The 14,531-nt window shown below is 44.6% G+C and overlaps 1 protein-coding gene across 4 annotated transcripts in view; it reads left to right on the plus strand.

Annotated features, from left to right (window-relative positions):
• NKAIN1 (sodium/potassium transporting ATPase interacting 1) overlaps positions 1-14,531 on the plus strand; it is a 242,880-nt gene that overhangs the window by 33,027 nt on the left and 195,322 nt on the right. The window contains exon 1 of one of the 4 annotated variants that reach the window (XM_077295595.1): positions 10,001-10,442. The exons of 1 other annotated variant lie outside the window; for it this stretch is intronic. In XM_077295595.1, coding sequence (XP_077151710.1) covers positions 10,397-10,442 — 46 coding nt within the window. In that variant the 5' untranslated portion in view covers positions 10,001-10,396. Of the gene's footprint in view, positions 1-10,000; positions 10,443-14,531 lie in introns of those variants that run through there. 2 more of the 4 variants (XM_077295594.1, XM_077295596.1) reach the window with 2 other exon arrangements.

A 14,531-nucleotide genomic window follows, 5' to 3' on the forward strand; every position in this document is an offset into this window, starting at 1 on the left:
AATATGAAGCCCACAGCTGTCTGCATAGCCTTTCTGGCTCAGAAATAAAGGGAGAGCCCCCCCAAAAAAAATGTTGGGGTCCCCCTATATTTTTAGGCCAGAAAGGCTACGCAGACAGCCGTGGGCTTATATTCATAGCCTAGGAAAGGGGCCATGGATATTTGCCCCCCCCCCCTGGCTACAAATATAAGCCCGCAGCCGCCCCAGAAAAGGCGCATCAAAATGATGTGCCAATTCCGGCACTTAGCCCCTCTCTTCCCACTCCCGTGTAGCGGTGGGATATGGGGTAATGAGGGGTTAATGCCACCTTGCTATTGTAAGGTGGCATTAAGCCCGGTTAATAATGGAGAGGCTTCAATAAGACGCCTATATCCATTATTAATCCAATGAAAGGGTTAAAAAAAACCACAAACACTAGAAAAAAATTATTTTAATGAAATAAAGACACCCACTTTTTGACCATATTTTATTGTACGCTCAATCCGTCCTGAAGACCCTCGACCTGAAAAAGCCGCAAAATAAAAAAACAAATTCATACTTCCTGGCCCTGTCCGCAGAAATCCATCGAGGGTCCCACGAAGATCTTCCATGGAGAACAGACACATCCAGAGATATGTCTGCTCTCCACGGCTGCAGCAACACACTGACAGGAGCCATAGTTCCTGTCGGTGTGTCACTGCGCATGAGCGAGCGAGTTTACCGGCGGTCATTGACCCCGGCACTCTCGCTTAACGGCAGTGCTGCGTGGGAAAGTTCAACGCAGCTGTACTGCCGTTAACCGAGATGCCGGAGCCATTGAACTCCGGAACAGTACGCGATACACTGCTAGGAGCTTCGCTCCTGGCAGTGTATCGCCGGAGAGCAGCCGATCGGCGTGGGACACTCGTTTTATGGATTCTGCGGACAGGGAGTATGAATTAGATTTTTTATTTTGGGATTTTTTCTAGGGGATCGAGGGCTTCGTCTACCAGTGTGCTGTTGGTGAGTATATACTCTGTGTTATATGTTGTATGTACTGTGTGTCATGTATGTGTATTGTGTGTGTTTTGTGTAACTTTACAACTGTGCTAAGTCGCCGGACACAGGGACAACTCTCCCATCCTAATACCGGATGGGAGTAGTAGTCCCATACGGCGACTTAGCACAATGGTGGCACTAGCGTCGCATGGGGACACACACACACACATACACATACACACACACACACATACCAAATCTATCAAACAGCCGACATCGATCCCCATGCGACGGTATGCCTCCATGTCTCTTCGGGATACAGGAACACACTCTGCCCAAGCACTTCCGCCCACGCACTTCCGCCCGCTTCCCCGCACTTCCTGCTGCAGCGGTTTCTCCACCCATAACCGCAATAAAACCCGCAGATATATTTTTGATCTGCGGGTTTTACTGCGGGTTTGACCTCACAATGGAGGTCTATGCGTGCAGAACCGCTGCAGTTCCGCACAAAGAAGTGACATGGTCCTTCTTTTTTACCGCAGCTATTCAGCGCGGCTTTTTTAGTGAATTTCAGCATCATGTGCACAGCGTTTCCTGTTTTCCATAGGGTTACATTGTACTGTACCCTACATGGAAAACAGCTGCGGACCCGCAGCGGCAAAATCGCGGCGGTTCCGCAGTAAAAAACGCATTGTGTGAACATGGCCAAAAGGTCTATCTTCGTCTCATCAGACCAGAGAATCTTATTTCTCATAGTCTGGGAGTCTTTCATGTGTTTATTAGCAAACTCTATGAGGGCTTTCATATGTCTTGCACTGAGGAGAGGCCTCTGTCGGGCCACTCTGCCAGAAAGGCCCGACTGGTTGAGGGCTGCAGTGATAGTTAACTTTGTGGAACTTTCTCCCATCTCCTTACTGCATCTCTGGAGCTCAGCCACAGTGATCTTGGGGTTCTTCTTTACCTCTCTCACCAAAGATCTTCTCCCACAATTGTTCAGTTTGGCTGGATGGCCAGATCTAGGAAGACTTCTGGTGGTCCCACACTTCTTCCATTTAAGGATTATGGAGGCCACTGTGCTCTTAGGAACCTTGAGCACTGCAGAAATTCTTTTGTAACCTTGGCAAGATCTGTGCCATGCCACAATTCTGTCTTTGAGCTCTTTGGCCAGTTCCTTTGACCTCATGATTCTCATTTGGTCTGACATGCACTGTGAGCTGTAAGATCTTATATAGACAGGTGTGTGCCCTTCCAAATCAAGTCCGATCAGTTTAATTAACCCCTTCCCGACCCATGACGCCACGTAGGCGTCATGAAAGTCGGTGCCAATCCGACCCATGACGCCTATGTGGCGTCATGGAGGGATCGCGTCCCTGCAGATTGGGTGAAAGGGTTAACTCCAATTTCACCCGATCTGCAGGGACAGGGGGAGTGGTACTTCAGCCCAGGGGGGGTGGCTTCACCCCCACCCCCCCCCGTGGCTACGATCGCTCTGATTGGCTGTTGAAGGTGAAACTTCCAATGAGAGCGATTTGTAATATTTCACCTAAAAAACTGGTGAAATATTACAATCCAGCCATGGCCGATGCTGCAATATCATCGGCCATGGCTGGAAACACTTATGTACCCCCCACCACCACCACCGATCTCCTCCCTGGTCCTCCGTCCAGTGCTCCGCTCCCCTCCGTCGTCCTGTCTGCTCCCCCGTCCTCCTGCCCGCTCCCCCCGTGCTCCGATGCCACCCCCCCCCGTCCTCTGATCCACCCCCCATGCTCAGATCCCCCCCCCCCTCATACTTACCGGGCCTCCCGGTGTCCGTCCGTCTTCTCCATGGGCGCCGCCATCTTCCAAAATGGCGGGCGCATGAACAGTGCGCCCGCCGAATCTGCCGGCCGGCAGATTCGTTCCAGGTATATTTTGATCACTGTGATATAACCTATCACAGTGATCAAAATAAAAAAAATAGTAAATGACCCCCCCCCCTTTATCACCCCCATAGGTAGGGACAATAATAAAAAAAAAGAAAATATTTTTTTTCTTTTTCCACTAGGGTTAGGGTTAGAACTAGGGTTAGAACTAGGGTTAGGGTTAGGGCATGTGCACACAGTGCGGATTTGGCCGCGGATCCGCAGCGGATTGGCCGCTGCGAATTCGTAGCATGCTTCCATCAGGTTTACAGTACCATGTACACCTATGGAAAACTAAATCCGCTGTGCCCATGGTGCGGAAAATACCGTGCGGAAACGCTGCGTTGTATTTTCCGCAGCATGTCAATTTTGTGCGGATTCCGCAGCGTTTTACACCTGTTCCTCAATAGGAATCCGCAGGTGAAATCCGCACAAAAAAAACATTGGAAATCCGCTGTAAATCCGCAGGTAAAACGCAGTGCCTTTTACCTGCGGATTTTTAAAAAATCGTGCGGGAAAAATCTCACACGAATCCGCAACGTGGGCACATAGCCTTAGGGTTAGGGTTGCAATTAGAGTTAGGGTTGGAATTAGGGCTAGGGTTGGAAATAGGGTTAAGATTAGGCTTGTCGTTAGGGTTACGGATAGGGTTAGGGGTGTGTTGGGGTTACAGTTGTGGTTAGGGTTGGGATTAGAGTTAGGGTTGGGATTAGGGTTAGGGTTAGGGTTGGGATTAGGTTTACGGGTGTGTTGTGGTTAGGGTTGTGGTTAGGGGTGTGTTGGGGTTAGGGTTGTGATTAGGGTTATGGCTACAGTTGGGATTAGGGTTAGGGGTGTGTTGGGGTTAGTGTTGAAGTTAGAATTGAAGGGTTTCCACTGTTTAGGCACATCAGGCGTCTCCAAACGAAACATGGCGCCACCATTGATTCCAGCCAATCTTGCGTTCAAAAAGTCAAATGGTGCTCCCTCCCTTCCAAGCCCCGACGTGCGCTCAAACAGTGGTATACCCCCACATATGGGGTACCAGCGTACTCAGGACAATCTGGGCAACAACTATTGGGGTCCAATTTCTCCTGTTACCCTTGCAAAAATAAAATTTACTTGCTAAAACATAATTTTTGAGGAAAGAACAATTACACAGGTCAACAAAAAAAAATTTTTTTTCTGGTGTCCAAAATATTTTAATGAATTTGGGGTATTTTTGGGGTGCTGATTCTGAATATGCTATCAGGTTTGCCAGATTGGCTCAAGTTTTTGAGATTTTTGGTATCTTATTCATAGCACTTGTTGGTAAATGCGACGCATCATCTCATTAATTTCTTTGGATTAGTACTTGAACTAAGCAGTTCTCAATATAGTTTTGTGTTAATTAGTGTTCTAAAAGTTTGTTCATAGCTTGATTTTTGCACTAACTTTATGTTGTTGTCTGTTTTCCAGTGAAAAGCATGAACTCATCAAGAAGAAGTTGTCTTAACGATCCAGACTCATTCTGTTACATTTGTGGTGAATACACACTGCCAAAACATAGAAGAAACATAACAGACTTCGTAAAAAAAGTGTATTTTGCCTATTTTGGGGTTATGCTTGGGGACCAAGACAAGTTCTGGGCACCACACATAGTGTGCAAAGCATGTATCGAATTATTACGAAAATGGAGCAAAGGACAAAGAAAAAGCTTCAAATTTGGTGTTCCAATGGTGTGGAGAGAGCCAAAAAATCATCATGATGACTGTTATTTCTGTGCAGTGCAAGTGCAAGGATTCAATAAGCATAAGAAACGAAAATGGGAGTAACATGGAATCTGCAAGAAGGCCTGTCCCTCATTGTGAAGATGTGCCTGTACCTGTGTTTACCATAAATAACAGTCATCATGATGATTTTTTGGCTCTCTCCACACCATTGGAACACCAAATTTGAAGCTTTTTCTTTGTCCTTTGCTCCATTTTCGTAATAATTCGATACATGCTTTGCACACTATGTGTGGTGCCCAAAACTTGTCTTGGTCCCCAAGCATAACCCCAAAATAGGCAAAATACACTTTTTTTACGAAGTCTGTTATGTTTCTTCTATGTTTTGGCAGTGTGTATTCACCACAAATGTAACAGAATGAGTCTGGATCGTTAAGACAACTTCTTCTTGATGAGTTCATGCTTTTCACTGGAAAACAGACAACAACATAAAGTTAGTGCAAAAATCAAGCTATGAACAAACTTTTAGAACACTAATTAACACAAAACTATATTGAGAACTGCTCAGTTCAAGTACTAATCCAAAGAAATTAATGAGATGATGCGTCGCATTTACCAACAAGTGCTATAAATAAGATACCAAAAATCTCAAAAACTTGAGCCAATCTGGCAAAACTGATGACATATTCAGAATCAGCACCCCAAAAATACCCTAAATTCGATGAAATATCTTTGGCACCAAAAATGCTGTTGACCAGTGTTATTTTTTATTTTCACGGCTGTGCGTTATAAACTTCTGTGAAGCACTTGGGGGTTGAAAGTGCTCACCACACATCTAGATAAGTTCCTTGGGGGGTCTAGTTTCCAAAATGGGGTCACTTGTGGGGTGTTTCTACTGTTTAGGCACATCAGGGGCTCTGCAAATGCAACGTGACGCCCGCAGACCATTCCATCAAAGTCTGCATTTCAAATGTCACTACTTCCCTTCCGAGCCCTGACGTGCGCCCAAACAGTAATTTACCCCCACATATGGGGTATCAGCGTACTCACAACAAACTGGGCAACAAATATTGGGGTCCAATTTCTCCTGTTACCCTTGTGAAAATAAAAAATTGCTTGCTAAAACATCTTTTTTGAGGAAACAAAAATTATTTTTTATTTTCACGGCTCTGCGTTGTAAACTTCTGTGAAGCACTTGGGGGTTGAACGTGCTCACCACACATCTAAATAAGTTCCTTGGGGGGTCTAGTTTCCAAAATGGGGTCACTTGTACTTGTGGGGGGTTTCTACTGTTTAGGCACATCAGGGGCTCTGCAAACGTAACATGATGCCCGCAGATCATTCCATCAAAGTCTGCATTCCAAAACGTCCCTGCTTCCCTTCCGAGCCCCGGCATGTGCCCAAACAGTGGTTTGCCCCCACATATGGGGTATCAGCGTACTCGGGAGAAACTGGACAACAACTTTTGGGGTCGAATTTCTCCTGTTACCCTTGGGAAAATTAAAAAATTCTGGGCTAAAAAAATATTTTTGAGGAAAGAAAACACATTTATTATTTTCATGGCTCTGCGTTATAAAGTTCTGTGAAGCACTTGGGGGTTCAAAGTGCTCACCACACATCTAGGTTAGTTCCATGGGAGGTCTAGTTTCCAAAATGGGGAAACTTGTAGGGGAGCTCCAATGTTTAGGCACACAGGGGCTCTCCAAACGCGACATGGTGTCCGCTAACGATTGGAGCTAATTTTCCATTCAAAAAGTCAAATGGCGCGCCTTCCCTTCCGAGCCTTACCATGTTCCCAAACAGTGGTTTACCCCCACATGTGAGGTATCGGTGTACTCAGGAGAAATTGTCCAACAAATTTTAGGATCCATTTTATCCTGTTGCCCATGTGAAAATGAAAAAATTGAGGCTAAAATAATTTTTTTGTGAAAAAAAAGTACTTTTTCATTTTTACGGATCAATTTGTGAAGCACCTGGTGGTTTAAAGTGCTCACTATGCTTCTAGATAAGTTCCTTGGGGGGTCTAGTTTCCAAAATGTGGTCACTTGTGGGGGAGCTCCAATGTTTAGGCACACGGGGGCTCTCCAAACGCGACATGGTGTCCGCTAAAGATTGGAGACAATTTTTCATTCAAAAAGTCAAATGGCGCTCCTTCCCTTCCGAGCCCTGCCGTGCGCCCAAACAGTGGTTTACCCCCACATATGAGGTATCAGCGTACTCAGGACAAATTGGACAACAACGTTCGTGGTCCAGTTTCTCCTTTTACCCTTGGGAAAATAACAAAATTGTTGCTAAAAGATCATTTTTGTGACTAAAAAGTTAAATATTCATTTTTTACTTCCATGTTGCTTCTGCTGCTATGAAACACCTGAAGGGTTAATAAACTTCTTGAATGTGGTTTTGAGCACCTTGAGGGGTACAGTTTTTAGAATAGTGTCACTTTTGGGTATTTTCAGCCATATAGAACCCTCAAAATGACTTCAAATGTGAGGTGGTCCCTAAAAAAAATGGTTTTGTAAATTTTGTTGTAAAAATGAGAAATCACTGGTCAAATTTTAACCCTTATAACTTCCTAGCAAAAAAAAAAATTTGTTTCCAAAATTGTGCTGATGTAAAGTAGACATGTGGGAAATGTTATTTATTAACTATTTTGTGTCACATAACTCTCTGGTTTAACAGAATAAAAATAAAAAATGTGAAAATTGCGAAATTTTCAACATTTTTGCCAAATTTCCGTTTTTTTTCACAAATAAACTCAGAAGTTATCGACCTAAATTTACCACTAACATGAAGCCCAATATGTCACGAAAAAACAATCTCAGAATCGCTAGGATCCGTTGAAGCGTTCCTGAGTTATTACCTCATAAAGGGGCACTGGTCAGAATTGCAAAAAATGGCCAGGTCATTAAGGCCAAAATAGGCTGGGTCATGAAGGGGTTAAACACAGCTGGACTCAAATGAAGTAGAACCATCTCAAAGAGGATCACAAGGAAATGGACAGCATGTGACTTAAATATGAGTGTCTGAGCAAAGGGTCTGAATACTTATGACCATGTGATATTTCAGTTTTTCTTTTTTAATAAATTTGCAAAAATTACTACATTTCTGTTTTTTTTTTCAGTCAAGATGGGGTGCATAGTGTACATTAATGTGTAAAAAAAAAAAAAAATGAACTTTTTTGAATTTACCAAATGGCTGCAATGAAACAGAGTGAAAAATTTAAAAGGGGTCTGAATACTTTCCGTGCCCACTGTATGTGTACACCTTGTGCCTTTTTCACCTGGGTCTTCGCTGCAGATTTTAATACTATTGATGAATGTTTTATGCCACTTCTTGTTTATATACATCACAGCCCAGTATCCAGCGCGTGCTTTCCCTCTCTCCTCTGCTTTCAATGACCGCAGGCACGCTGGATACTGGGCTGTGACACCGTGCCCGCAACCCAGTCAATCAGGAGAGTTGCGCGCATCTGGGTCACACCTGGTTAAATCAAGGAGGTCCGGAAGTTGACGTGGCATTAGCGGATGTCAGTGGTGGCTGCAGCCGGGGTCACATGATGCAGATTGAGCGAGCAGCGATAGCGTCACTCAAAGGCACATATGGCAACATTAGGTATTTACATAAATACTTACGTAAAAGGTGTAAATCGATTGGCACATTACACAATGTAGTGGACCATTTTAAATAAAACAGGGTTATGTGTTTAGGATATGACAGATTTATGAGGATATGATATGGGGAGCACGGTGGCGCAGTGGATAGCACAGCAGCCTTGCAGCACTGGAGTCCTGGGTTCTAATCCCACCTTGGACATCATCTGCAAAGAGTTTGTATGTTCTCTCCGTGTTTGCGTGGGTTTCCTCCGGGTACTCCGGTTTCCTCCCACATTCCAAAGACATACTGATAGGGAATTCAGATTGTGAGCCCCATCGGGGACAGCGATGATAATGTGTGCAAACTGTAAAGCGCTGCGGAATATGTTAGCGCTATATAAAAATAAAGATTATTATTTATTATGGGGATAGGGGACACTTAAAGGGAACCTGTCACAACCCCCCCCCCCCCATTCGCTTGTAACTAAAAGAGCCATCTTGTGCAGCACTTGTTGCTGGCACTGCTGAAATAATCATTTATGAAATTTGTCCCTCATACCTTGAAATCGTCCTGGGGGCAAGTCTTTCCCCACTAATACAGATGTACCACAGCTGTCACTCATGGCCTCTGCGCGCCGGTCGGTGCCGCCTCCTCAGCATTATTCAATTGTCCTGGCGCCTGCGCTGTCATCTTAGGCCTTGGGCATGCGCAGTTAGCGCTGCCCGCCCACTGACATGACTTGATGTCTTGCTTATTGGGCCTGCGTGCACACCGAGATCCCGCCCCGCAGTCTCTTCTGATTTATTTACACAGCGGGGCTGGGATTCTTGGGCATGTGCAGTACTTATCTGTGGCTCTCACTCATCTCCCTCCGCCTTCCTCCAACTGTGCAGCGTCAGAGGAATCGTCAGATGCCTATGACGCTGCAAAGTAGGAAAGAGGAGGAGGGAGATGAGGGAGAACCGCAGATAACTACTGCGCATGCCCAAGAATCCCAGCCCAGGCGGGATCTTGGGCTGCACGTCCAAGCAGGTGCAATAAGCAAGACATCAAGTGATGTCAGTGGAAGGGCAGCGCTAACTGCGCATGCCCAAGGCCTAAGATGACAGCGCAGGCATCAGGACAATTGAATAATGCTGAGGAGGCGGCGCGCAGAGGCCATGAGTGACGGCTGTGGTGCGTCTGTATTAGGGGGGGAAAGACTTGCCCCCAGGACGATTTCAAGGTATGAGGGACAAATTTCATAAACTATTATTTCAGCAGTGCCAGCAACAAGAACTAAAAGAACCACCTTGCAGAATGCAGCATTAGTGCTGCACAAGTGGCTTTTAGTTACAAACGCCTGGGGGAGGGGGGTTGGGGGGTGACAGCTTCCCTTTCACACTGCAACCAGCAGATGCCTTTAAAAGATGATTGAGGTCTGTTGTAGACACAAAACTGGTAAAAGATGAATGCGGGTGCGAAAAGTCTTGGTTGTAGAAAATAAGTATTGCTGCTTTCTACTTTAATGGACTAAACTGACCTCCACAGATTACAGAAAAGCCTTGTAAAAAGGTTAATGGTTACTGAGCCCCTCCATTGTACAAGACAAAGCAATTCATGGACACATCATGTGCTTAGACCTTTCATCAAATGTGATGCTGTGAATTTTGTTATCGGAGAGAGGTGAAGGACCAATATCCACGTTCTGTACAACGCCGTGCTCAACACTGAGCGGATCTGCTTTTCTTCTGCAATGTAACAAAAGAGCTTTGCAGCTGGCACTCATTCTCTGGTGGGTATTAAAAAGGGGCGGTAAATGGAGTTTTCTAGTCTGCGCCCCCTCTCTGGCTGTGGTTTACCCCCTCCTCCTCTCTCCACACCCAGGGACTGGCCAGGAAGGAGTGAATAGCATGCTCCCTACTACCCAAGAGGAGGGGAGGGGTGGGTGCATCCTTGTAGGGTGGGTGTGTGTGTGTGGCTTGTCCTCCCTGCCTGCCACTCCTAGCCTTCCCCTCTGATACACAAAACACACAATAGACCAACACAAAGAGGACATAAGGGTGATTGCTCCTCCTCTCCTATATGGCATGTAGATTTGTAGGGTAGCATTACTAAACATGGTCCTGTAAGCCATCAGGCCTTTTCTTTACAGGGACAATGCAGAATATCCTAGGCTGAGGAGTTGACATTTGCAGGATCGCCTTATCAGATCAGGATTGTCTACACCAAAACCTGCTGTTTGTAGGATCACAAGCTGTCCACTATGGGCAGATGCACTGGGAGATGCACCTTGGTGGGGATCTGCTGCCTGCAGCTGGTGAGTTACCACAATAACATTAACAAGATGAACACATTCCTGAATGTACACTAATTATGCCATGCACATGACTCCACATCAGCCCATTATATCCAGATTCCCATTGTAAGATGGCAAGCACTTCTAATTAATCTGTCCAGTCAAAGTCTCCTTGTAAATCACCGTTTACTTTTGCATTTTAGACACCGAGACACTTATTAATATTAAGAAGATATCAGACACATTTACAAAAAGACTTGCATTCTATATACACATGGATTCCATTGTCACGTGTAACGCGACGCGTCTGCGATACACCTTCAGGCTTGTAGTATTTGTGCCATTTATATTTCTGTGTGTGTACTACTATGTGTCCATTCACATTTCATTATTAATGATTATTGCATTGAATTGTCATATTCAAGGACTTCATCTGTGTGCCTCATTTACAATATTTATGCTATATATGAGAGAAATGACTCCAGACAGACACATGTAATATCCTGGCACTAATATGCGAAGTTTGCGTATTTGTACATGCCCCCCCATACCCCCTTCTAAACTGTACCTTATACTTACTGCGTGTCCTATAATAAAAACCTATATATTAAAAAAGTCCCTTAGTCTGGATCAGTGCACACCTTTACTAATAATACATAGAAAGTTCTATACAAATAATACCAACAAAATACAAGAAAGACACAAAACAAGTTTATCACAAGTTGATTAAAAATACAAAAGACCCCACCACATAAAACCAATTAATAACCTGACGGCCTGTATATCCTCACCTGCTCTATATACAATTCGGTGTATTTTATTTCCTGTATTTCCTATAGCCACATGTTATGATTTTATGTGTTATAATAGAAATATTACAAGTAGCTTTATTATCTTGTATAAGGATAAAAATAAAGATCATGATAGATTTCCAGTTTTGTGAATTGACAAATACAGACTGATATTTTGCTTGAAGAGTCCAGTTTTCGTGCGATGCATAGAGTTTGCATCTTTATTATCCATGGCGTGTGATTGTCTTTAAGAGGATTCATCTTTGTATGTAAGAGTTTGTCCCGCTTCCAGAGCGGAAGCGAAGTTTCGCTTTCTTGCCATTTGCTGTTGGCTTCACTCTTGGCACATTGGGTATCTGTCCCACCAAAACCCCTTTACCTTCACCACTGCCCCAGCCGTATAGACAGACATGCAGATATTTTGTTCAGATGTAAAGTTCTTCCTTCCAGAAAAGAGTTAATGGGGGTCAATAGTGTTAACAGGCCTGATTTTTATTTTAGATGTATTTTCTGTTTAATAGTGACTGAAGTGGCTTTTTGTGACCCAACTCTGTTCTTCTCAAGCTACTAAATAATTCTAGGGTTTCGCCTGGAATTTGAAGGCCAAAGCTGTACAACCACATAATCGGCTTGGAAATGCCCCAATGTATGGGCCACCATGTTTGTTGGGTCAAGTTAATTTGGCCTCATTGATACATGCAATAAATGTTACATTAATGGGGCCAAATATTGGACTATAGCTTCCTAGGATGTGTGGCAGAAGTGTTAGTTGATTATAGAAATAGGACTGTTTGTATCCTACTTTAGCATAGATAGTTGTAGCTTATACTAATCAGAAACAAGATTTTTGCTGAGCTGAGTGCATAATATTTCCGAAAGTAAAGGAAGCGACGAATGAAACGTATTGGATGGTAGGGGCCGAATAATGCCACCTTAGGATTGGTCAAAAGCTGCCTGAAATGCCCAGGAATCACCGTCATCTATGCAATTCCAGTGGTTTTAAACCAAAAACATAGTGAAGTCATCAGGCCTCGTATGTAACCGTCTCCTGATAGCGGTGGCAGCATTATGGCTAAGGTTCTGCATGTGAATTGATTAATCTACACAATTCTCAATATGTAGAAAAACTGAAAGCATATAACATAACATGTAATATAAATGTCAAATGTCTGGAAAGCAAAATCATGTCAGCCATAGGAGACAAGGTGTGACCGGTACAGGGAACATGGAGGATGCTGGGTAATATATTAATAATAGGCTATAAGGCTAAGTTTAGCTATTTTTTCAGAGTTTTATGGAATAGCACTTGTCATAATTGCTCAATTCACACTGTTGGATGTACAGTATTATTATTATTATTATTTATTGTTATAGCGTCATTTATTCCATGGCGCTTTACATGGGAGGAGGAGTATATACCTATATAAAATGTGTCTGGACTGTGCAGTAGCCACACACTTGGGGTATTCTAAAGGTGTTTCCTTTTGGCATTTGTATGCCAGGGTTCCTATCAAAAACTTTACAATATACATTAGGGCAACGTTGCCCAACTTCTGACCTTAAGTCCTAGCAACAGGTAATGTTTTCAGGATTTCCTTAGTATTGCATAGGTGACGGAGTTATCACTTAGGAAAAACTAAAGAGATCCTACTACATGATACATGACTCGTTGGTGGCTTTTAAGGACTGTAGTTGAGGAATGCTGCATTAGGGTGTATTTTCTATAATGTAATTCTAAGGCTAGCTTACCTAAATGCCAATATATATGTTTGCTTTTATTTGCACATCATATATATGGATTTATCACATTGTACAGTAACTTCAGCCTTTAGAAACAAAAGAAAATAATAATAATAAAAATCTTTATTTATATAGTGCCAACATATTCCGCAGCGCTTTACAGTTTAACAGTTTCAAAACACAAGTCATAAGTAACAACGTTAACAATGCAATCAGTAGCGTAGCTACCGGGGGGCAGAGGGTGCGGGCGCCCCGGGCCCGGTGCTCTCAGGGGGCCCACCCGGAGCTACGCTACTGTAACTGCATCAGTGTGTGCAGCATGACGATGCAGTTACATTCTGCGGCGGAGCAGGGAGAATTGATCTCCCTGCTCTGCTGCTATGGGGCCCCTGAGCAGCCGGGGGGCCTGGTGCCAGCAGTGGGTGCCAGCATTAGGAAATGTGCTCCACTATTGTTAATGCCATCCAGTGCACATCTTGCCACATGTATGCAGTCCTTGAGCAGCCGGTCGAGGGTTCATGCTGCTGTGCGAGATGTGAGCACGTTGTGCATTTGGAAACCCAGATTCTGAATCTAAATGTGCAGCTGGCAACACTGAGATCCATTGACAATATGGAAAGGAGTCTTCTGCTCACTGAGCAGACGCTCAATGGGATAGATGAGGGGGGATGGTAGGATGGAGCTGCAGGACAGTGAAGCAGCAAGCTGGGTGACTGCTAGAAGGCCGGGTAGAGAGAAGAGTGCCAGGGAGGCTAGTCCTGATCTGGCACTCCCCAATAAGTTTGCTAAGTTGGCAAATGAGGTTGGTGCCAGTACAGGGGTAGCACTGCTGCAGCCAGGCATGTCCTCTGAAAGCCGGAGGAGTGACTGCTACAGTAAGGAGGGAAGTAGGAGAGCAGGGCAGGCCAGACAGGTGCTGGTAGTGGGGGACTCAATTATTAGGGGAACAGATAGGGCAATCTGTCACAAAGACAGGGATCGTCGAACGGTGTGCTGCCTACCTGGCGCTAGAGTCCGACACATCGCTGATCGGGTGGACAGATTACTGGTGAGAACCCAGCGGTCATGGTGCACATTGGCACAAATGACAAAGTTAGAGGTAGGTGGAAGGTCCTTAAAACCGATTTCAGGGAATTAGGCTGCAAGCTGAAAGCAAGGACCTCCAACGTGGTATTTTCCAAAATACTGCCTGTACCACGTGCCACGCCAGAGAGGCAACGGGAGATTAGGGAGGTTAATAAGTGGCTCAAGAATTGGTGTAGGAAGGAGGGGTTTGGGTTCCTGCAGAACTGGGCCAACTTCTCAGTTGGCTACAGGTTCTATGCTAGGGGCGGGCTGCACCTCAATGGGGAAGGCGCGGCTGTGCTGAGGGAGAAAATGGCTAGAAGGTTGGAGGAGTGTTTAAACTAGGGAATGGTGGGGAGGGTATTCATTTTATAGGAGGGGAAGATAGTGCAGATAGAGACCTGGGCACAAATAAGGAAGTTGGGGGTGGCGGTGGCATGGGGGGTGGGGTTAGATCAGTTAATAATTTAAGAAAGAATAGAGGTGCAGAGAGATACATAAAATGTATGTATAC

The sequence above is a fragment of the Ranitomeya variabilis genome, chromosome 3 (genome assembly GCF_051348905.1).
Source record: "Ranitomeya variabilis isolate aRanVar5 chromosome 3, aRanVar5.hap1, whole genome shotgun sequence".
Classification (NCBI taxonomy): Eukaryota; Metazoa; Chordata; class Amphibia; order Anura; family Dendrobatidae; genus Ranitomeya; species Ranitomeya variabilis.